The 24,979-nt window shown below is 35.2% G+C and overlaps 1 protein-coding gene across 1 annotated transcript in view; it reads right to left on the bottom strand.

The window, feature by feature from the left end:
* LOC142341487 (nipped-B-like protein scc-2) overlaps positions 1 to 24,979 on the bottom strand; it is a 95,046-nt gene that overhangs the window by 66,765 nt on the left and 3,302 nt on the right. Inside the window, exons 3-6 of the mRNA XM_075392455.1 lie at positions 24,658 to 24,911; positions 20,616 to 20,957; positions 6,012 to 6,168; positions 131 to 304 (exon numbers count right to left, since the gene is read on the bottom strand). Coding sequence (XP_075248570.1) covers positions 131 to 304; positions 6,012 to 6,168; positions 20,616 to 20,957; positions 24,658 to 24,911 — 927 coding nt within the window. The remainder of the gene's footprint in view (positions 1 to 130; positions 305 to 6,011; positions 6,169 to 20,615; positions 20,958 to 24,657; positions 24,912 to 24,979) is intronic.

Below are 24,979 nucleotides of genomic sequence, written 5' to 3'. Positions count from 1 at the left end.
AATCGATTTTTTTAACGTGCAGTCAATTCAACTCTACCATACTATAAGCACTGTGTTAGAAGACTAATTAGAGCATAATGTTGAAAGGGCTAAGGTTGAGCCATGAAGGTAAAAAAGATTGATCACAAACCTTTTTTGTTCATCTGTCGATCGTGCAACGTGTGGACTCTGTTGTATTTCCGTTTCTTCCAAGCCGGTTCCACTACTTTTATAGCTGCTCCTATCCCACTGCCAGGTTTCCCATCATCAGGCGCAAAGAGGTCACCCTCGTCATCTGACCCATCCTCGCGCTTCCTTTTCTGACCTTAATAACAAAGTCAATACATTCGACTAGAGTAATGGGAAGGCTTGCATGACTGTGCGTAGCACATAAAGCTCCAACATTGCTGCCTGCGGAAAATGCCCATTTTCATCTCTCACTGCTGTGCTGCCAATCAAATGTTCAAACTAGCGGCACAAAAAATAAGTTCCCGAATTGCTTTCAATTACTATCTATTTAACTAATGAAATTCTTCTACTTTTTAAAACTAAAAACTGAACGTTTCCGTTTCCTTTTTAGTGGTCACGTTTACCATAACAAATACAAAAAATTTTCTCAGATAGCGGGGTAGGGGCTCTGCCTGATAGTAATCCTTTAAGGATCCAGGGTGCAAAGAATTTTACGATTTCGGAACTGAGCCTGAAACTTTCGACAAGACTTTGCATGCCGTCCTCAAATGGTGAAAACATGAGATCTTCTAAATATGCTCGGGAGAAGAGATTTTGCAGGTTGGGTGGGTCAAAAAGCGACTTCTTGAGAAAACTCATCCCCGCAAGTTCTTTTTTTTGAAACTTTGCATTTTTTATTAAGCCATTCGATCAAGCAAGCACAGGTAGGGGAGCTATAAACCGCAAAACCAGAGGTAACAGAAGTCAACTATTTGTTGGTGATTTTTAACCTTGTCTCAAAAATGGTTGACTTTTGACTCATGTGCTCCATGATAGAAGTTGTCTGCGGCCAAAAAAGAATGAAAGCCCAGTAGTGAAAATTTGACAAAGGAGCACCGTAAAAGTCGTTTTTGGCGGTTGGGGGCACAAGGGCCCTTTTCAAAAAGCATTTACTATTAACAAAATTAACCTGCCAGTTAGTGCTTTAAGTTCAGTTGACCAGCCAAGTAAATAATAATGCACGAGCGTTATGAAAAATGCTAAATTTTAGACCAAAATTTTCAAAAATAAGACCAGTAAACGCTTAAGTCCGGGAAAAAAATCGAACTTTTGAAAAAGTTGATTTTTATGGCAGAAATGTGAAAATTGGTCGAAATAGACTACTGGTTGAGGTTTTTCCAAAATTTTGAACACAAACACTTTGGAATTTTTAATTGTTTTCTTACTTTGTCAATAGAGAGCAAAAAAGGGGAAGGCGTGGGGGCTTGTCCCCCGTAAGACCATCCCACGTTCAACAAAAGGAAATGATAGTACAGCTCCTTTTAAATTCTTTTTAATCTTATTTTAATGAAAAGCATATCAGGCATTTTTGTTTTAGACCAGTCACTGACCCCTAATTTAGCATATGCGCGCAACAGTGAGCGGCAGACACCTGTACCAGTTTGACAACTCGCCGAGAGGCGATACACTTGATCGCTCTATGCTTAACCTACGTCTCCGTTTTCTCCATTATCTTAAGCAGTAATAAAATATAGAAGGGAACTATTAGCTCAGCATTTTTCAAATAGCGTTTTTCGAAGAGAACAATTTGTTTTGAGACTAAAATTGTTATCGAAACATGAAGAGAAGAAGAAGTTTCAGAAATTATACTACTTAACTCAAAAAAATTTCTAATACAGTGAACTTAACCTTTAAGTTGGAGGACAAATAAGGCTAATACTAGAACCAGTCAGCACTTAAAAAATGATAATTAACGCAAAACTCTTAATGCTACATTTATCAGTTTATTCAGCATCTTCTAATTTTGCTCTCTTGACCCTGATTGTATTCACAATATTGCATTGAATGAATTTTAATTTCCATTCAGTTAAAACATTCATTGCGACAACTCTGGAGTGACACCGGGAAAGTCGAGATTTGTGTAAAATTAAAAACAATTAAAAGACAACTATTTGGAGAGATCAACATCAATGGGAGGGCGGCCCCCAGCAAGCTTCAACACGCAAGCTTAAAAAAATTAACAAAATTAATAACTGCAAAATTCCATGCATTTTTGTGTATTAGTCGGCACTACAGTTACATAACTTATAAAACAGAAAATAAAAGCCCACAAATGTCCTTTATGGACTCTAAACATCAGCCACAGAAGACCGTTAAAAATATTGCCCACAGAAAACCTTTACGGACTGACCTACCTCAATTTAAAAACAATTTGAATAAAGACGCAAAAAAGTCGAAAAAAATGAACTGCACAATTATTGGGCCCAAAAACTTCAAACCTTTTCACCTTGAATTTAGGCCTTCTCGCCAACTTCAACAAACTAAAAACTTGAACAACTAAAAAAGATAGCTTCGTGAATCTAATGAAATTTGATGCCCGCTGGGCTTTTCCTGTTCATCCCGTTTTGAAAGCTAAGTCATTGAAAAAATATGTGAACATATTTTACAAAAAAGGTAGTACTAATAATATCGCAGTTTCAGACAAAATCTATAACTATACTTAGATAGGCTTCTTGAAAGAAATCCATTAAGCAGAGTTGATTTTCGCTCAAACACCGTTTTCCTACTCTAATTAAAAAGTCGGAAAATTTCACGCCGGAAAACCACCTGTTCCGGCGTGACCAAAACAGCTAGTCCGATTTTACTTCAAAAAACATAAAATGCGCGAACAGATCTTAAAAAAACATAGCCGGAAGAATTCCGGAAACAAATCGAAACTGAAAACTGGCAACCCTAACTGACACAATGAACATAACCGACTAACGTCGGGCGAATTGCTCTCAAACGACCAGCGAGCGGTTGGCTTGGTCAGTAGCTAGCCACGGGGGGGGGGGGGGGTGCACTGGGGGCTGAAGGGGGCAGCACTGGGTGGGGGGGGGGGCAAAAGCGCGGTGGGGGGGGGGGGGTGGAGCCAATAGTGGGGGTGGGGGGTCAACAAAGGGGGGGGGGTTGTCAACCTCTAAGAACCGCCCCTCACACCATAAGTATAAGTATAAGTCTCCAAGACAGTTTGAGCTGAAACAGACCTGAAAGGCTCTAAGAGCACATAATGCCCGCTGGGCGCTACCTGTTTATCCCGTTTTTGAGGACGAAAAGTCAAAAGCGTCAGACGAAAAATTGGTCAAGCAAAAAATCGCATAAAAAAGACCGACAGGACTAATATAACTGCTACAAACTTCGTTTGAGAGCAAGTAAACATCCAACTTAATAACACTAATCACTGTGTCTGATTTTACTTCAAAAATCATAAAATGCGTGAACAGATCTTAAAAAAACATAGCCGGAAGAATTCCGGAAACAACTCGAAACTGATAACTGGCAACCCTAACTGACACAATGAACATCCAACTTAATAACACTAATCACTGAAACCATAACATGAAAGCGAAAAACTATTTGAACCGAAAAGCTGACAAAGCATCTAAAACAAAGTTTTATGCAATAATGCTCCAAATCAACTATTGGCAGTGACAACCATGCGACACTTCGTTTTCATTCATTAAACGACCACAAATTGACAGAAAAACCTACAAAAATAATTCAAGTAAAGAAAATGGAGGTAATGGAAAAGAAATGAAGGACAAGGTCATAAAAAAATTGCTGCTAAAATTCAAAACAATTACACTACTAATTGTGCAGAAATTGTCCCTGCTCTACTGCCCAATCATTATGTTAACAAAATGTTATTACTTTATGGTCAAGCATTCACCCACCCAAAGCCTTGAAGATTTAAACAACAGAAAAGCAAAAAAAGGAAATGGAAAGTCGTAATATTTGTTTCATTGAAAAGTGCCCCGAAAAACTTTCAACGACTTCCATCAACACCCCTAGAACAACACCCCTATAGATTTAACAGGAAAAAGAAATGAGAAACCGAATTGGCAAAAAGCAAAAAACTAACAAAAATTAGCGAAAAACTGCTTAAAATTACTCAATTACCTTCACTAAAAACAACTATAAGTGAATACCGTTATAGAGAATAATCTTGATATTGCAAAAACATATCAAACAGCAAAGAATGCAAAGATCGAACAAAAACAAAAAAACTCACAAAATTGCTATTTTTACTTCGGTGAAAACTGTCCTGTCTACCCCTCAATGGCATCTTTATGATGCAAATCGTACCAAATACTTATAAACTGACAATGAACAAGAAAAATACTGCGAGAAGCTAAAAAAAAAAGATAGAAGAAAAATGCGTACAACTTTAAAAAAAAGTCTAAAATCGACCAAAATTTGTTTAAAATTTCTCATTTATCTTTTGAAAAATAACTCGAAATTAAAATAAATTCAATTAAAAGCAGCTAGAACACACAACTAGAACAATTGATTTGAACAAAGCACCTTGCCAAAAAAAACTTTTTAAAAAAGGTCATACAAAAAGCATTAAAAAACAACGAACAAAACATGCAGAAATTAATGAAGTTTCCAAAAGTACGAGAGAACATAGAGGCAGAGAGTTTAATGGAGCAAAGAGAGTAGTGAAATGCTTTTAAAACACCAGGCAAGTTGTAATAAGCTTAAAAAACTAATATTTGAAAACTACGAAAACTGAAATTAAAACTCAAAATAGTTTAAAATGTCTATTTTTTTCTCATATTTAAAAAATATTTTATACCAACAAAATTGTAATCGCGTGGTATCTAAACACTCCGTCAGTAAAATGTTATCAAATCTCATTCGAAGTTGAAAACAAAACAATAGGCAAACAATCGCTAAAATTCGCCTAACAATAGGCAAAATAAAAACAACCTCCAAATTGGCATGAAACACATAAACAACCAAAAACCTTCAAACCTCAATCAAAACGAAACACAAATCAATAAAATATCTTAACTAACTAAACCTCTTAACTGAAAATTTTGAACCGAAAAACTGTTTTAAAAAGCCGCATGTGAAATTTGCTCTTAGAGAAATTTTTGCAGCTCATTTCCTCGCTCTATCGAAAACAGTAGTATGAACAAAAAAACACTCTTCTCGGTCTCCTCTTCAATTTTGTCCAGCAACAAAATCACTCCAAATTTTTTCACGCGTTTCATTTGCTGCTTCAAAATTCACTCCAATAAAAATGGTTATGAAAAATGACTTCTCCAATGCTCCTCTTCGTAAAAAAAACAGCGCCCCAATACAATTCAAATTCTTTGAATTGTAAAAAGGAGAGCGCCTAAGTAATAGCCGTTGAGAGGCTGACAAGCTTAAATTAACACGCTTAAATATACTACAGAAAACCTTAAAGCCATAAACCTTAAAGCCTTAAATATAGTACAGAAAACCTTAAAGCCCCTTCAGACACCTTGCATGTACCTTGAAAAACTATAAAGCCGACTGAAGAAAACAATTCCTTGAGACGCCTGGAGCACAAGCAAAAAGAATCCGCACTTCAGCAAAAATTTCGTTCGTAGCAAAAAAATTTTAACATAATTTTGCTCGCTTTCATATCAATTAATCATCAGATCTCTTTTGTTCAGCAGATTTACCCTAACAATTTTTATTCGTCATTGACTCATACCCTGGGGAGAAGTCACCTATTAGATTAAGCCACAGCAGTACAAGTCCTGGACTACAACTCAAAGGATATTCGGTTCTCTCCCATTATAGCCCCCAGATTAGTGGTCATATAACGTAGAACCCCCACCAATGGTAATTATAATGGCTATAATGGACAAGAATATTCATAGACTGACACCGAAAACTAGACCTCGAATTGACAAGGAATGACCCTTGAAAACGTTTTTTTTTAAAAAAAAAGATCCATGGGGGAGGGGGAATAAAATTTCTTGATGTCATAAGGATACCAGAAGGATCAAAAAGGTAGCATGAAACTTTGCGTGAGAGCAATTAAAGTAGAGTGTAAGGGTGCTCACCTTTTTTGTCATGCTCTGATTTGAGAGCTGAGTATCTTTTGGTGGACGTAGGGATGAACTGGTGACTCAGATAATCAAATAGACCTCGCTCTTCTCTGTGACTCTTTGAATAAGTCACTTCAGACATTTTCTTGCCACGCAGTGCCTTCTCGGCCATCTTGAAACAAAAAAAATATGATACCACAGAGGTATTAGATTTTAGTAGGCTCTCAATTAACGTTAACGTTCAAATTAAGCAATATCTAACTTAACTTCACAATTGCAACGATAACTTAACTGACATCACCGATATTTGATCTTCTATCGCCAAAATTGACGCGATATGATAGCCGAAAACTTACCGTTTTTTCGTTTTTACCAATACTTGCTGATACATTCTGAGTGTGAGAAGGGCAATTTCTGTTCACACACTTCTGGAAAACAAAATTTTTGAGACCTTAATGAGCTAGCGTTCTGATCAAAGAATTAATGATTATATCAGTATGAGTCGCATGAAATTACTGAATTTGTTCGTGATACAAAACAAATCATTGAATGGTATGACATGTTTTATTGATAAAAAAAGCCTTCGGTACAGTTGATCACAGCATCCTTATTCTTGAACGATTTGACCAAAATTACACAGAACTCTCAATTAACTTTTTGTCGATGATAAAGCAATTTCACACAAAAGTTCCTCAATTCAGTCGCATAAAATGTTTCAAAGTGATCTTGATAGTTCGTCAGCGACAATATTGAAGACAACAAATTAAAAACCTTATTGGCTGTCCTTAAAAAGGATCTACTGGATCGATTACCTTGCGGCTCAAAACAAGCAACATGATCATAAAAGTTATAATTGGCTTAAAAATGACATTACAGACGTGAAAAAGAGAATAAGTGAGCAGGAGAAATATAGTTCGAAAGATTGTCTCATAATTAGCAATACTTGCCTCTACTTAAAAACACGGATCTAATCTACTCAGTGTGTTAGTTCTTACACAAATTCCTTGGAATTAAGTTATCTGCTGATGAAATAAGCAGCCAATCTTTATACGCGAACAGCTACCAAAGGAACAGCGTGAGTTACAAAAATAGGCGCAAGATAACGGCTTGCTTACAACTACATATAACTGTAACGTCAAATTGTTTATCGAAGGTAGACGGTTCACGATACAGCCAGATTGTGGCAAGCGATACTAACATTGACAACTTTATTGCGCAAGCGGTTAGAAGGAGGCGTAAATTAAGCAGTAACAGTGAGACTATGGGCGACAATAAGAATCCACGCTGATCTACAGAAACGCCAACAACTCAATATTGTTGTCCAACGAAAAAACAAAACAGACACTGTTAAAGATGCGTTCGGTACAACAAATGACAAGTTTTTTGGCGACGACTGGTGACATCTTTAATAATGATGGTATTAAACAACAATAACTTTATATTACCTTAATATTCGTCCTGCGAGATGCCATCACGATGAGTTAAGTTTTTTTTAAGTACTATCACAAATAAACCAGCAATTATTGCTCTTTTTTAGACCTGGTTGACGGATGAAGAGTACTAAAAAAATGATAGCCAAAAAGCAAAAAACAAAAAAGGAAGGGAGTTTAGCGTTTGTTGTGAGTGATGAAATTTCCTACAGTCTGATTGATTGTCAGGCAAATTTTAAAACGCTAGGCATTGAAATTGGAGCTGGTAAAAATAAACAAAAATTATATTTGCTATATAGACCGCCTAGCATATGAGTTGAATCAACCTTACTAGATTTAGAAAAAAATTTATTCAGATTTAACAAGATTGATGACGATTTTGCAATTGTTGGTGACGTCAATATTGACACTATCAAAAACAAATAAAGTTTGCCTGTAATTCATATTTAAAATTCGGACCAGTTTCGGACTAAAAATTAAAATTGTTGAACCTACTGGGGAATCTAGAATTAGCAAAAGGTGTATTGATCATCTGATAACAAAGAGAAAAAAATAGTTGAAACTGTTAAAACATCCATCAGTGATCACTATGCCCTTTTCTAAAAGATTTTTGATTATACGTCGGAAAAACAACGAAAAGAGGGAAATTTCAGTATTAAATTCTCAAAATTGTACAGGAACGATAATATTCTTAAGCTATTTTTCCTCTTGTTTAATTGTTTAAATAGTTTAAACCTTAAGGATCCCAGGTACATGCCAAAATTTGCAGAATCAGTCCCTTTCTTGTTTTTGCCCACTAAAAAACAAAATATAAAGACCAATTTTGGGTCTATAAAAAAAATTAAGCAATAGTGAAGGAAAAAAGACAAGATGTATAAATTACGAAAAATCCATATGACTCTAAATAAACGCATTGTACACAAAATTGCGATATAATTACGCTGACGAAAATAGAAAACAGAAAAAAAACACATTTTTTCGAAGAAACTCTGAATAGAAGTCGGGTCAAAGGCATTTCCAACACATAAAATAAATTAACAGAGATGAAACAGCACCAAATTTTGATGTTTAAGAGTTTAATCAACTTTTTACCTAAGTAGGTGAAAAGTTGAATTCTGAATATATCTCCAAACAATATCCTGCTAGAAATAAACAGGCACGAGAACACGTTTGCACTGTTTGCGATAAGTGAAAAACCTGTTTTTGAAATTATAAAGAAACTGAAGCTTTCGAATTCAGTGCTTTTTGATGGCATCTGAAGTAAGATGATTAAGATAGTCGCTCCCGTAATTTGTCTACCGATTGCAAGCTACATAAATTTTGCATATGCAACGAGTTTCCAGAGTAGCTCAAAATAGCCCGAGTTATTGCTTTACATAAAGAAGGCCCATTGGACGACCCGTCTAATTATCGTCCTATAAGTTTGCTTCCCAACATTGGAAAAATATAAGAAAATGTGTTGTTTCAACTTATGACCACGCTTATTGGAAAACATAAGTTAATCAGTCAAAATCAATTCGGTTTTCGAAGAAATCTTTCTTGTGTTGAAGCCATGAATGAAATTACTGAATTTGTTCGTGATACAAAACAAATCATTGAATGGTATGACATGTTTTATTGATCTAAAAAAAGCCTTCGGTACAGTTGATCACAGCATCCTTATTCTTGAACGATTCTTGGACTGAACAGAACTCTGAATTAACTTTTTGTCGATGATAAGGCAATTTCACACAAAAGTTCCTCAAACCAGTCGCATAAAATGTTTCAAAGTGATCTTGATAGTTCGTCAGCGTGGCTTTATTTGAACAAAATAACTCTCAACGTTAAGAAGTGCAAACTTAAAACAGGTCAAAAACTGCTTTAAATTGATTGATCATCCCATTGATGAAACAAACTTAATTAATTATCTCGGTGTTCACATTGAAACGAAACTATCGTTTAAATATCATGTTGATTACGTCAGTAAAAAGTTCGCCAAAATCAATGGATTACTGTATCGTGCAAAAAACGTTCATTCCAAAAACAACCTTAGAAAATGGTATAATACTTATGCTAAACCTTTTATTTATGGAACACTTTCATATGGCTGAACCGGACAAGTAGATCACAATTAAATCGCATAATTTTACTTCAATATTCAGTGATTTAGACATTGAACTAGTTTTTGACTTGTTTTTCAAGACATTGATCAAGAAACAATCTGTCATCGGCCACGGGATTCTTTCAATGATGGTTATGTTGCGTCTCGTATAACAAGAGCCCCAGTAAGAGGCGAAAATCAAGCTCAAAAACAAACAACCACACAAAAAAGGTCGTTTGAAAACTCCAAGAACTTGATGTATAATATTTTGATTCGGCTAAATGTTTTGCGTATGGAAGTGGAGTTGTTGGAAAAATGAAAAAGTTCATCTTAGTGACTTGATTTATCAGAGATACTTGCGTGACAATAGAGAGCTACTATCAATGTTTTTTAATCAAAAATAAATAATAGGATATCAAATATGAGCTACCAGTTGTTTTGTACGGGTCGACATTACGTCCATATGTGATGTTGATTATTCTTATTGAATGTGATGTATGATGTTCAATTTTTTAAAAAATACTTTCCGCGACGCATGACCAAATACGCTAATCTCCTTCAAGGTCGAAAATGGGCCTTAATTTTAGTGAATGAGAATTAAGATCAATTTTCAATCTAGTGTCGCAATTCGAACGTATTCGTTCTATTGTCCGGTAACCTTCATATTCAAGCATTGTGCGCAATTTGAAATCTGAATAATTTGAACTTTGACCACCTTAAGAGGCGAATCTTTGCTCTCCAATAAAGCTTTAACATACATGGCAGATTGCCAGAAAACAGCTGCAATAGCTTCGTAGATCTGCAGTCTCAAAATGATAAAAGAAAAAGAGCAAAAAACTTCATTTTACTATATACCCAGACGTTATTTTTCCATTAAAACTCTGTATAAAATCTTGCTGGTTAAATTAGCAGCCCTCAAAAGACTTCAATTATAGTGAAAAACTCACTTTTTATCCCTTTGAATTAAAATGACGAAAACTCAAATTAGTAAGGAAGTCATTTTTAAGAGTTAGGTAAGTCATGTGTGACCAAAAACTTATACCCTCGAATGAACAAAAAACTCGCTCCAATAGTGAAAAATGATGTCACGCACTCAATTCAGTTGAAATTACATGAACAAATGAACTGATGAGGTCCAATTATTGCTCATTAGCAAGCGAAGTATTTCATCACTCTTGAGACTAAATGACCAGAGAAATACAAAATTTCGACAAAATCAAAGTTCGCTAACAGTTTAAAACAGATAATTTAAAAAGCCACCGAAAGCAACAGTTATATACTGAAACAAATGTATTATAAAAGATTATATTACGTGAGGTGATTGCATAAGGTGATAAGATTACATAAGGTGATTACATAAGGTGATATTGATTACATAAGGTGATAAGACAGCAATAAGTACAAAAAAAACCATTAGCAAAAATCAGAAAATTACTGAAATTTTCTGCAAAACACCGTATTAGACGTAAAAAGCAAAACCTATTAACTGAAACAACTAACATGATTAATTTAGTTATTTGTAGGAACAGACGAAGCTTATCATTACTGAGACTAAGAGATAAAACAAATGTGCACATAAAAAATTTGCAGAACTCAAAAATAAGACAATGTTTCCTGAAAACAATTAGTTTGAGTCATAGAAAGCATTGGCTTTGAAATAAAACAATAATATTATTCGAATCAAACCTTTTTAGCAACCTATGAGACCTGTTCTTAGTAATATTAAAAGGACAACCGAAAATACAAGAAATTCTCTCAAAAGTAAATTCAATGAAAAATTTGAGACGAAAAACGTTCAAAGTAAAGAAAAACACTAAAAATGAACTTGAACCGTTAATTAATTTCCTTTATGCATCATTAAGATTCAGGGGCACCTGTCAATAATGATACTAAGTGATTAGACAACAAAAATATTAAAAGAAAATGGGCAGAAATCAAATACTGACCAAAATTTTATGACAATAAATAGTGTCAAGGTCATAAAAAAGCATTATCTGCCCTCCGATGGATTCAAGCATTTGCAAATAGGCAATATTTGAAAAAACATTTTTTCGAAGAAACTCTGAATAGAAGCAGGGTCAAAAGCATTTTGAATACATACAATTAACAAACAAATAGAAGAAAGCAGCACCAAATTTTGATGTTGAAAAAATTAATCAATTTCTTAACTCAGTAGGGAAAAGTTAAAAATTATCTCCAAGCAAGATCATGCTGGAGAAATACCAAGAAACGACCCGTCTAATTATCGTCCAAAAAGTTTGCTTCGTCATTGGAAAAATATATGAAAAATTGTTGTTTCAACATATGACCGAGCTAATTGGAAAAAAAGTTAATCAGTAAAAATCAATTCAGTTTTCGGAGAATTTTTCTTCTGTTAGTGCCTTGATTGAAATTATTGAGTTTCTTCAGTAATTATCTACATAATCGTAAGCAATATTATCTACATAATTGTGAGCAATAGGTCAAAACAATAAAAGAAAATCGCATATATCAACTCTCGCTTTTGATGTTCCACGAGGATCTGTACTAGGACCGCTTTTGTTCCACTTGTACGTAAACGATTTGACGAAAACTTCAAAGAACTCTCAATTAACGTTCTTTGTCGATGATACGGCAATTTCACACAAAATTTACTCAATTCAGTCGCATAAAATGTTTCAAAATGATCTTGATAGTTCGTCAGCGTGGCTTTAATTAACACTCAATGTTAAGAAGTGCAAACTTTTCTACTATGGCAAAAGACAGGTCAAAAACTGCTTCAAATTGATTGATCAACCCATTGATGAAACAAACACATTTAATTATCTCGAAGTCCTCATTGACACAAAACTATCGTTTAAGGATCATATTGATTACGTCTGCAAAAAGTCAGCCAAATTCAAGGGATAACTGTATCGAGCAAAAAACTTCATTCCAAAAACATCCTTAAGAAAATGGAACAATATATAAGCTAAACCTATTATTTATTATGGAATACTTTAATATGGTCGAACTAGTAGTCGCAATTAAATCGCATATTTTTCCTTCAAAAACGCATCTTGCGAGCCATTTGCTTCAAGAAAAATTTGGCAGCCCATAATATTTAGTGATTTAGACATTGATACAAATTTTGACTTATTTTTCAAGGCATTGATCAAAGAAACGATCTGTCATCGGCCACGGGATTTGTTCAGCGATGGTTATGTCGCATCTCGTAGGACAAAAAAGCCGCAGTGAGAGGCAAAATTCGAGCTCGAATAACTCAAACTACCAAACAACGAAGGTCGCTTGAAAACTCCAAGAAATTGATGTAATATATTGCGGTTCGGCTAAATGTTTTGCCTATTGAGGTGGAGTCGTTCGAAAAACGAGAAATAGTTCATCTCAGTGACTTGATTTGTCGGAGATACTTGCGTGACAATGGGGAGCTACTATCAATGCTTTTTAAACCAAAATAACTAAAAGGATATAAAATATGAGCTACCAGCTCTTTAGTCCGGGGTGATTTTATGTCTATATGTGATATGCTGTTAATTATTCTTATTGAATGTGATGTGTCATGTTCGATTTGTTAATAATACTTTCCACAACGCATGAGCAAATACGCTAATCTCATTCAAGGTCGAAAATAAGCCTTAATTTCAGTGAATGAGAATTGCGATTAATTTACTATCTAGTGTCGCAATTCGAACGTATTCGGTCGATTGTCAGGTAACTTTCATATTCAAGCATTGTGCGCAATTTGAAATCTGAATAATTTGAACTTTGCCCACCTTAAGAGGCGAATCTTTGCTCTCCAATAAAGCTTTAACATACATGGCAGATTGCCAGAAAACAGCTGCAATAGCTTCGTAGATCTGCAGTCTCAAAATGATAAAAGAAAAAGAGCAAAAAACTTCATTTTACTATATACCCAGACGTTATTTTTCCATTAAAACTCTGTATAAAATCTTGCTGGTTAAATTAGCAGCCCTCAAAAGACTTCAATTATAGTGAAAAACTCACTTTTTATCCCTTTGAATTAAAATGACGAAAACTCAAATTAGTAAGGAAGTCATTTTTAAGAGTTAGGTAAGTCATGTGTGACCAAAAACTTATACCCTCGAATGAACAAAAAACTCGCTCCAATAGTGAAAAATGATGTCACGCACTCAATTCAGTTGAAATTACATGAACAAATGAACTGATGAGGTCCAATTATTGCTCATTAGCAAGCGAAGTATTTCATCACTCTTGAGACTAAATGACCAGAGAAATACAAAATTTCGACAAAATCAAAGTTCGCTAACAGTTTAAAACAGATAATTTAAAAAGCCACCGAAAGCAACAGTTATATACTGAAACAAATGTATTATAAAAGATTATATTACGTGAGGTGATTGCATAAGGTGATAAGATTACATAAGGTGATTACATAAGGTGATATTGATTACATAAGGTGATAAGACAGCAATAAGTACAAAAAAAACCATTAGCAAAAATCAGAAAATTACTGAAATTTTCTGCAAAACACCGTATTAGACGTAAAAAGCAAAACCTATTAACTGAAACAACTAACATGATTAATTTAGTTATTTGTAGGAACAGACGAAGCTTATCATTACTGAGACTAAGAGATAAAACAAATGTGCACATAAAAAATTTGCAGAACTCAAAAATAAGACAATGTTTCCTGAAAACAATTAGTTTGAGTCATAGAAAGCATTGGCTTTGAAATAAAACAATAATATTATTCGAATCAAACCTTTTTAGCAACCTATGAGACCTGTTCTTAGTAATATTAAAAGGACAACCGAAAATACAAGAAATTCTCTCAAAAGTAAATTCAATGAAAAATTTGAGACGAAAAACGTTCAAAGTAAAGAAAAACACTAAAAATGAACTTGAACCGTTAATTAATTTCCTTTATGCATCATTAAGATTCAGGGCCACCTGTCAATAATGATACTAAGTGATTAGACAACAAAAATATTAAAAGAAAATGGGCAGAAATCAAATACTGACCAAAATTTTATGACAATAAATAGTGTCAAGGTCATAAAAAAGCATTATCTGCCCTCCGATGGATTCAAGCATTTGCAAATAGGCAATATTTGAAAAAACATTTTTTCGAAGAAACTCTGAATAGAAGCAGGGTCAAAAGCATTTTGAATACATACAATTAACTAACAAATAGAAGAAAGCAGCACCAAATTTTGATGTTGAAAAAATTAATCAATTTCTTAACTCAGTAGGGAAAAGTTAAAAATTATCTCCAAGCAAGATCATGCTGGAGAAATACCAAGAAACGACCCGTCTAATTATCGTCCAAAAAGTTTGCTTCGTCATTGGAAAAATATATGAAAAATTGTTGTTTCAACATATGACCGAGCTAATTGGAAAAAAAGTTAATCAGTAAAAATCAATTCAGTTTTCGGAGAATTTTTCTTCTGTTAGTGCCTTGATTGAAATTATTGAGTTTCTTCAGTAATTATCTACATAATCGTAAGCAATATTATCTACATAATTGTGAGCAATAGGTCAAAACAATAAAAGAAAATCGCATATATCAACTCTCGCTTTTGATGTTCCACGAGGATCTGTACTAGGACCGCTTTTGTTCCACTTGTACGTAAACGATTTGACGAAAACTTCAAAGAACTCTCAATTAACGTTCTTTGTCGATGATACGGCAATTTCACACAAAATTTACTCAATTCAGTCGCATAAAATGTTTCAAAATGATCTTGATAGTTCGTCAGCGTGGCTTTAATTAACACTCAATGTTAAGAAGTGCAAACTTTTCTACTATGGCAAAAGACAGGTCAAAAACTGCTTCAAATTGATTGATCAACCCATTGATGAAACAAACACATTTAATTATCTCGAAGTCCTCATTGACACAAAACTATCGTTTAAGGATCATATTGATTACGTCTGCAAAAAGTCAGCCAAATTCAAGGGATAACTGTATCGAGCAAAAAACTTCATTCCAAAAACATCCTTAAGAAAATGGAACAATATATAAGCTAAACCTATTATTTATTATGGAATACTTTAATATGGTCGAACTAGTAGTCGCAATTAAATCGCATATTTTTCCTTCAAAAACGCATCTTGCGAGCCATTTGCTTCAAGAAAAATTTGGCAGCCCATAATATTTAGTGATTTAGACATTGATACAAATTTTGACTTATTTTTCAAGGCATTGATCAAAGAAACGATCTGTCATCGGCCACGGGATTTGTTCAGCGATGGTTATGTCGCATCTCGTAGGACAAAAAAGCCGCAGTGAGAGGCAAAATTCGAGCTCGAATAACTCAAACTACCAAACAACGAAGGTCGCTTGAAAACTCCAAGAAATTGATGTAATATATTGCGGTTCGGCTAAATGTTTTGCCTATTGAGGTGGAGTCGTTCGAAAAACGAGAAATAGTTCATCTCAGTGACTTGATTTGTCGGAGATACTTGCGTGACAATGGGGAGCTACTATCAATGCTTTTTTAACCAAAATAACTAAAAGGATATAAAATATGAGCTACCAGCTCTTTAGTCCGGGGTGATTTTATGTCTATATGTGATATGCTGTTAATTATTCTTATTGAATGTGATGTGTCATGTTCGATTTGTTAATAATACTTTCCACAACGCATGAGCAAATACGCTAATCTCATTCAAGGTCGAAAATAAGCCTTAATTTCAGTGAATGAGAATTGCGATTAATTTACTATCTAGTGTCGCAATTCGAACGTATTCGGTCGATTGTCAGGTAACTTTCACATTCAAGCATTTTGTACGGATTGCGTAATTTGAAATCTGCATAATTTGAACTTCGCGCACCAAAGAAGAGTAATCTTTGCTCTCCAATAATTTTCTTGCAAATTTTTAATTAAATACATGGCAGATTGCCAGAAAACAGCCGCAATAGCTTCGTAGATCTGCAGTCTCAAAAAGATAGTAAAAAAAAGCAAAAAAACTCATTTCATTAAATGCTCATATTTATATTTTCATTACGACACTGTATAAATTGTGGCTGCCTCAATTAGGAAACACTCACTTGACCTTATCCCGTTGAATTGAAGTGAAGAAAACTCAAATTCAGAGTGAGGAAGTCAATCTTTGAGAGTGAGGTAAGTCATGTGTGGAAAAAAATCTTATACCCTCAAATGAACAAAAAACTCGCTCCAATAGTGAGAAATGACGTCACGAACGCAATTCAGTTGAAATTACATGAACAAATGAACAAAAAGCAAATTTGAAGTGATTGTGACGTCATATGGTCGTAGCAAAAATCTTGAAAAAGATTAAGCCAAAAAATAGCCGCAGCTTTCATTTTTGTAGCTATTAAAAACAAAAATAGCTGACAGATTGCCAGAAAACAGCCGCAATAGCTTCGTAGATCTGCAGTCTCAAAATGATAAGAAAAAGAGCGAAAAACTTCATTTTACTATATACCCAGACGTTATATTTCCATTAAAACTCTGTATAAAATCTCGCTGCTTCAATTAGCAGCCCTCAAAAGACTTCAATTACAGTGAAAAACTCTATCCCTTTGAATTAAACTGACGAAAACTCAAATTAGTAAGGAAGTCATTTTTAAGAGTTAGGTAAGTCATGTGTGACCAAAAACTTATACCCTCGAATGAACAAAAAACTCGCTCCAATAGTGAAAAATGACGTCGCGCACTCAATTCAGTTGAAATTACAGGAACGAATGAACAAAAGGCAGATTTTAAGTGATTGTGGCATCATATGGCCGTAAACAAAAAATTTTGACGACGAAATTAAAAAAACAATGCAGGACAAGACCTGATTTACAATCCAGAGAATGTAAATTAATTAAGGACCTGACAACTAAGATTCTTGCAGCAAGATTGAAAAACAGAGAGCAACGCCCTTGACGAAAAATGCAGAAATAAAAATAGAAATTTTATTTGAGGACGTAGTGATTTAATAAAATCTAACAATAGCTAAAATTCAACTCAGCACATCCATAGAAGGGCTACACAAAACAACGACATTGCAGAAATAATTGTCAGAAATCATGAGAGACTGAAGTTGAAGAAATTGGCAGCATTCAGAATATTTCGCTGGCGTTAAGATGAGAACCTCAACCCTACAAGCCAATATCCTTAACCACAGCATATTATGAAACTTCAGAAGTCATAAAAAAAATTTTCTATGGTTCTAAATAAAAAATTGTTACTTTTGAGACTAACCGATAAAACACAATAGAAACAACAAACAAGCTAAACTAAAAAAAATTGAAGTGCCATAATGAAAAACGACTGTTAAAAACTCAGGAAACTGATTAGCTCTAATTATTGCTCATTAGCTAGCGAAGAACTCCACCACTCTTGAGACTAAATGACCAGATAAATTCAAAATTTCGACAATCATAAGTTCGCTAACAGTTTAAAACAGATAATTTTAAAAAAGCCACCGAAAGCAACAGCTACGTAGTGAAACAAATTAATATATTAAAAAGATTATATTACATGAGGTGATTGCATAAGATGATTAGCTTACATAGGGTGATATTGATTACATAAGGTGCTAAGACAGCAATAAGTACAAAAAACCACCAGCAAAACTCAAAAATTTCCTGAAACTTTCTGAAAAACATCATATAAGACGTAAAAAGCAAAAACTATTAAATGAAACTATTAATATAATTAATTCAGTTAATGGTAGCAAAAGACAAAGCTTGTCATTATTAACTAAGATAAAACAAATGTGCACATAAAAATATTACAAAACTCAAAAATTAGACAATGTTTCCTGAAAACAATTAGTTTCAAAGTCAAAGAAAGCATTGTCTTTGAAGTAAAACAATGAAATCAATAGAAAACGCTTTATTAGCAATTTATGAGACCTGTTCTTAATGATATTAAATGGAAGGACAACCAAAAGTACGACAAATTCTCCCAAAAGTCGTAAATTCAATAAAAAATTATGAGACGAAATAAGGTCAAAGTCATGAAAACCACAAATAATGAACTCCAACCGTTAATTAGATTCCTTTAAACATCATTAGGATTCAATTATACGTGTCAATAAAGATATTAAGTGAAAATACAACAAATATTAACAGAAATTGGGAAAAAATCAAATATTGACCAATATTTGATGACAATAAATAGTGCCCAAGTCATAAAAAGCATTATCTGCCCATTGATGAATTCAAGCGTTTGCAAATAGGCAATATTTGAACACATATGCGCCCCTTGAGAAGAAAACAGAAAATATAAGTAAAATTGCCGCACGTGAAAAAAAATATTGCTTTCAAAAACCGGAAATTTGTTCAAATACCGATTTCTCACTCAACTGTTAAGGTACTTTGAATAAAATATCAGCCCTCAAACCCTCTCGCTTTTTGTCTCCCTTTACTACTGCAGCATGATAAAAATCGTCACTCTACTTTGACTTCTGATCTGAAAAAGCCGAAAAGTGTGAACAGATCTTGAAAAAAGACAAAACAATCCAAATACTTTGGATTGCAAAAAATCAAGATAAGGCCCATAATAGCCTCAACAATTGCTTTCGGTTCTTAATAAACTCATATGCTCATCTTATATGCTTACTTAGTAGCTATGCAAAGGTAAGAGAGCTATGCACAAGCGTAACCGACTAACGTCGGAAAAATTGCTCATGAACGACTAGTGAGAGCTCGAGTCCAATGTTGTAAGCCTGCCTCAGTCGGGGCAGGGGTTGACTACATGCACTAATAGCTTCAAATAACGTCACTGGAGGTTATTAGATACCACAATAAACGCTCAACAAAATTAAAGTGAAAAAAGACAGCAATTTCGGCGCTTTTAACTGGACTTTTAGAAGCGAGCTGCCGCCAATTGATCTGCGGGGGTAGGGGTGGGAGTTTAGATCAGATAGGTAGGAGAGACTTATATGGGATCAAAGATTCTTGATGTAACCTTTTAACCTTGAATATTACCAGCAGTTACAAATTCCTATATATTACAAACTTAGGCTACTATAAGTCCAATGTTCGAAAACAGAAGTTAGCGTCCTAAAACAGAAGTCAATGCTCAAAGGCCCAAGTCAAAAGTTCAAGTCAAGAACAAACGTGCGTCAACTAAAAAAAGCCGGTAAAATACCGGAAGCGACTCGAAGCGTCACGCATTAAAATCTCGAACCTATACTAACCTTACCGAAATCAGAACATCAAAACCAGTGGCAGGTAGGTGAATTATATAGGATCGAAAAATCCCAAAATGCTCTCTTGACCTTGAATATTATCCGCAGTTCCTAATTACTACATTACAAACTAAGCTACTGTTAAAGTTAAATGTTCGAAAACAGAAGTCAACAATCAAAAACAGCCAAAGTTGGAAACGAAAGAAGTCAAAATTCAAGTCATGAACAAACTTGCTCTAGTTAAAAAAAAACTACAGAATACCGATACTCCTCTTCGAGTTGTAAAAACCAGTAGAATACCAATACTCCTCTGAGTCGTAAAAATACCAACACGTTTACATTACTTGCTTCAAACTTCGTCCGAGAGCAATGAATAAAAGCATTGTTGCTACTGTGTCGCAGAAAGTGGGCCCTCGTGGGCCTTCAATATAACTTCGCCAGATTCATGACTAGGCGTTCACACTCTAGCACAGTTTTTGCCAAAAATTTTGCAGAGACATGTAATATTAATGTTAAATTCAATGCTCGAAAAATTCAGAACTAAGTTAGACGAAAATGCATGAAAAATTTGCAAATATTACACCAATTATTCAACATAAAAGACGTGCTTAATTTTTCAACGCTTGCTGGAATTCGATTTCCTATCGATCAGCTTACATTACCTCCAAATATTTTCTTTTTCATCTCACTCAAACCTCGCCTCCCTTACGCACCATGGAAACATTAATTGCATATTTCTGCAGATTTAGTCTTCACATGTAAACTTTACTTTCACCTACATTCTAACATGTAATTTGTTCAGATCCAAATTTGGAAAAACTGCTTTCAAGCAGCAATTGTTTTCATTTATAAACAACGAGAACTTTAGATAATAATTAAAATGTTCATCTTCATGATGAGGTTACTCGAAAACCGTTTCAACCCATCAAATCTGTTAAATTAAATTGTCAATTGAGATGTCTAATGCCAACCGATTAACTAAAAAGTTGTACCCACCTCATCATCAATAGGGGTCAACTGGATGGACACTGGTTTGAAATCATCAGAGGCAAACTGATGCAGTGCTGACGTCACCTTTGAGGAAGCGGCACCTGGTGATATTGAAGTACCATCGACAGGCCCCAAAGCTCCTGAACCTGCTGGAAACCCTAGAGGGGTCTTAATTTGAGTTAACCTGACGACTGCCAGATTTTTTGTAAACATATCTGCTGTGAGGTCTCCGAAAGGCCGTGAGGATGTTGGCTGCTGCAAGACAGTGTTTCCGGGTAATTTTGAGGTTCCATTTCTGGGGGATGATTTCATTTGGAATGAATTAAGTGGTTGATCTTCCTCCTTCATCTGTAAGCACACTCAATTTTCAGATCCGTTTCCTTTTCGATTATTTTACTAATTTCAAAAAAATTATCTAACTTATTTTTGTTTCTAAAAACTGCCCTCAAATAACCTTCCATTGAGAGTGGCAAATCCTCATCTGACTCAGATAACTCCAGATAATGAGAACAAGGCGAGTCATTTGTGACCAAATAATTTAATCGAAAACAACATCGACAAGTGTGAATAATGAATTCACGCTCACTACTCGAAAAAAAACCATGGATGATTGGGAGAAAAGCTGACTTGAAAAAATAATTTGAACTTCATTTAAAAAGTACAATTTTTTTTCAATGTTTTGAAAACCTGCAACTTTTTATCGAAAACAAAACGTAATTCTACAATCTAACCGAAAACTATGACGATATGAACCAAACAGACGAAAAAGAAAGCATCCATTGAAAAAGGGGAAATTTAAGTGTTAAATTTAGTAACTTTTGACTCAGATCTTCCGTAACATGTGGGAAAGAACAGAGCTAGTACCACAGAAGTACAAAAATGCCAAAGTGATCAGTCTGTACAAAAAGGGGGGCCAAATGGATCCCGGAAACTACAGATCTCTATTTCTGCTTGAGACAGAGGGTATATAGCTCCATAAAATCCTGAAAGAAAGGATTAATGATATGACTGATAATGAAGCTGGACCTGAAACAGAAAAGGTCAAAGCACCCTTCAAGCTATTTGGCTATTACAGAACCTAGTACGGACTGCAAGAGAAGAAAAGAAAGACTTGTATATGGGGCTCATTGATCTCGTAAAAACCGTCGACTCTGTAGATAGAGGAGCTCTGAGCTCCTTAGATAGAGGAGCTCTGTAGATAGAGCGAAAATACAAGTTTCTTCTCGAAGGAGGGGTAAGACAAGGCTGTGTCCTTGGCCCCAACTTATTTACTTTGATTTCTGACAAGATCTGTCGAAGCTCGCTATTGAATGACAAAGAGGCCCTCCGACACCTTGCATATGCTGATAATCTAGTACTCCTCGCCAGCACTCAGTCCGAATTGAAAGAAACGCTTGCACTTTTCAATGAAAAAGTCAGAGAAGCCGTAATGGAAATTTCCATTCCAAAAACAGAGGTCATGATAGTGAGTTCTGAAGCCATTAACATCTCGCACCAAGATATTAGAATTGACCGAAAGGAATTGAAAGTGGTGTCGGAGTTTATTTACCTCGGCAGTATAATAAACACTGACTCTAATATCAGCAAAGCAACAGCAGGTAACTGCAAAAAGGCTAGCTTGGCAATTTAAAGCTCAGGAAAGCATTAGTCAGCGGAACCCTTAGACTGAGAACAAAGACTAATCAAAAACTTTCTGGAGCCTCTCCTGTTGTTTGGCCTTGAAACAAGCATCACCAGAAAAACTGATAGAGAAACTGACTGCAGTGCTAAATAAAGCACCAAGAATGGTCAAGAACCTGTCAAAAGAGTGATGCCTATACAAGAATTGAGCGAAGCTGTCCCTCTAATGAACATAGAGACCGAGTTGGCGGTCTGAAGAGCCAATCTTTGGGTAAGCTTCGAAAAACGTGAAGTCCCTGAGCTACTTTCGGTTTGCAAGAGCCAAATACATACTCCACAGACTAGCTCAGAACACTCAAAAACGACTTGATGAGGCTAAAAGTCGAGAACATAGAAGAGTGGATCGCGAAACCAAAGTCAATGAAATACTGACAAGGTTGATACTACCATGAAATCTGTAGGTGAAAGACCACAGATAGTTGACTGTTCCGTGCGAAATTGTGGTCGCATCTTTGCTACCACAAAAGAAATTAACCGGCATGTGACAAACGAACATATTGAAACAGAAATGGGATCAGAACTAGATCCAGAAATGGTCGAAATACCTGCAATATCTCCACTTTGCTGCCCCTTGAACGGCTGCAATAAGTCATACCAGACAGTAGGCTGCAGGAAAGTTTACATGAAAAGAAATCACCCGCAATGCATGGTAGAAAATCTGCAAAGTTCGCTTGATATGGAAGTAGCAAGTACTGTAAGATCAAACGAACAAACAAGATCAGAAAAAGCTGTGGAAAATAGCAGTCAGATGTTTCAATTCCCGATATGTGCTCGACAATTTAATTGCAAGAAGAGCTTAGTGCATCACTGCTACCAGACACATGGCTGGTCCTACAGTAAAGGCAGAGAAGTCGGAAGGAGAGAGACTCTCAACCCGAAGACTCTCCTCTACTTGGCCCGTCTCACGGTGTCAAAGGATTGATCAAAGGATCTGATCTGATCAATCTCCTGTTACGAACCCTACATATGCTTTGATGACACTCGGAAGAGAATAAAGTTCCAAAACAAATTTCCAAAAAAGGCAAAAATCTGAAAAAGCTTAATGTTAACCACAGTTAGTATTAAACTTTAAGGAACTTCGTTAATGAACTAAGTCTTTATGTCAGGTCTCTCAGTGCCTGGGCTTTGTAGCTTCATCCAATTTATTTTTTTTTTTGCTTTTGACCATGCACCTAATTCCGAAAATTTTTTTCAAAAATAAATTTTGTTCCGTTGAAACAGTGAGTGAGATAGGTCAGAAGTCCAATGTGAAAATCGTGACTTACGCTAAACGAAAAAAAAAACGCTTAAATTATTAAAACAAAAAGAGGCAGCCAACATCCTTTGACTGAATTTCGTAATTAGGCCCACTCCAGTTTCTTAATGAGAGGATAAAAGGATTAGTATCAATATCAAACATATCCGATAGATTGTCAGAAAATAACTGCAATAGCTTCATAGACCCGTAGTCTCCAAGTACAAATGATACGATAGCGAAAATATGTGGACCTGACGTCACGCACGCAATTACGTCAAATATTGCATGAATGAATGAACAATAGCTGACGTGAAGTGAGCGTGGCAGCATATGGTCGAATAAAAAATCGAGTAGAAATTGAAAGACTAAGAGGGAGCGGCCAAAACAGCTCCGCTCAGCTATCCTCATCGCAGCTATTAACATACATGAGACCTGGTAACTAAGACTTATTAGAACAAAGTTCAAATAGCAGGCATCTGAAACTGAGCTTTAAGGGTTTTATCACGTTTCTACTTTTGATTTCTACAATTGATTTTTTCTTCGGTATTGACTCTCTTCATTTTTGATTATTTTGCTGAGCAATTTGTTTAAAAGCACTTAAAGCAGAATGTGCGGACTCAAAAAGATTTCACGCATGTGAAAAAAGCGTCAAGTTAAATAAAGCGAAACAAATTTGTTTAACGTTGTTATAAGAAATAGGAGCGCAATGATCGCCGACTAAGAAGCTGATGGCAACTATATATGAGTACCACAAGTCGATATCTATCTCTTTTAGCTTATAGCTATCAGCTGACAGCAGGTCTCATACTCTGAAGGAGAGATCAAAATTTTATTCTTTTTCGAAAGCCGGAAGTATCTGTTCGAAAGCACAGACACGGAAGTCTCCTCGTTAAAGACCAAAGTTTCCTGTCTTCTTACAAAAAGTTGTCTTCATTACTTCATGCAAATTTTGGAGCCGGAAACTCTAATCCGACCTCGTTCAGTCCTCGTTAAACATCAATCGCTCCTTTTACAAAACGTTTTCTTCAATACTTCCTAAAATTTTTTGGATGTGCAAAATGAAATTTCGGCCTCTGTCACAAAATACAGCATCTTCTGCTGGCAATAAAAATGCGAACATTCCAAGCTTACCGCAAAAGAATTTTCATGGAGCATAGCAGAATGTACGTCATCATTCATATCAGCTCCTGGTGAACTTGTAGTTTTAGTAGGCAGTGCTAATTCAGGGTTGATGGCTTGTGAAATATCATTGGTATCGTCTACGTCATCGTTTCCGGGAATCAATGGGTCATTTTCCATGCTGCGTAACCCTGATGAAGCTTCGTTCTTGGACAATTCGTGGTTCTGCGCTTGCAGTCTCTGCATGTTCAACGCGTTCTCCATTTCTGAAAAAAGAGCGAAATACTCTGCTCGGATACACGCTTTGAGTAATCAAAATCTTCTTAAAAGTTCG

Source organism: Convolutriloba macropyga, chromosome 6 (genome assembly GCF_964194025.1).
Source record: "Convolutriloba macropyga chromosome 6, txConMacr16.3, whole genome shotgun sequence".
Lineage (NCBI taxonomy): Eukaryota > Metazoa > Xenacoelomorpha > Acoela > Convolutidae > Convolutriloba > Convolutriloba macropyga.
The sequence above is the reverse complement of the archived record's forward strand: the minus strand, read 5'-3'. Positions and strand labels throughout refer to the sequence as shown.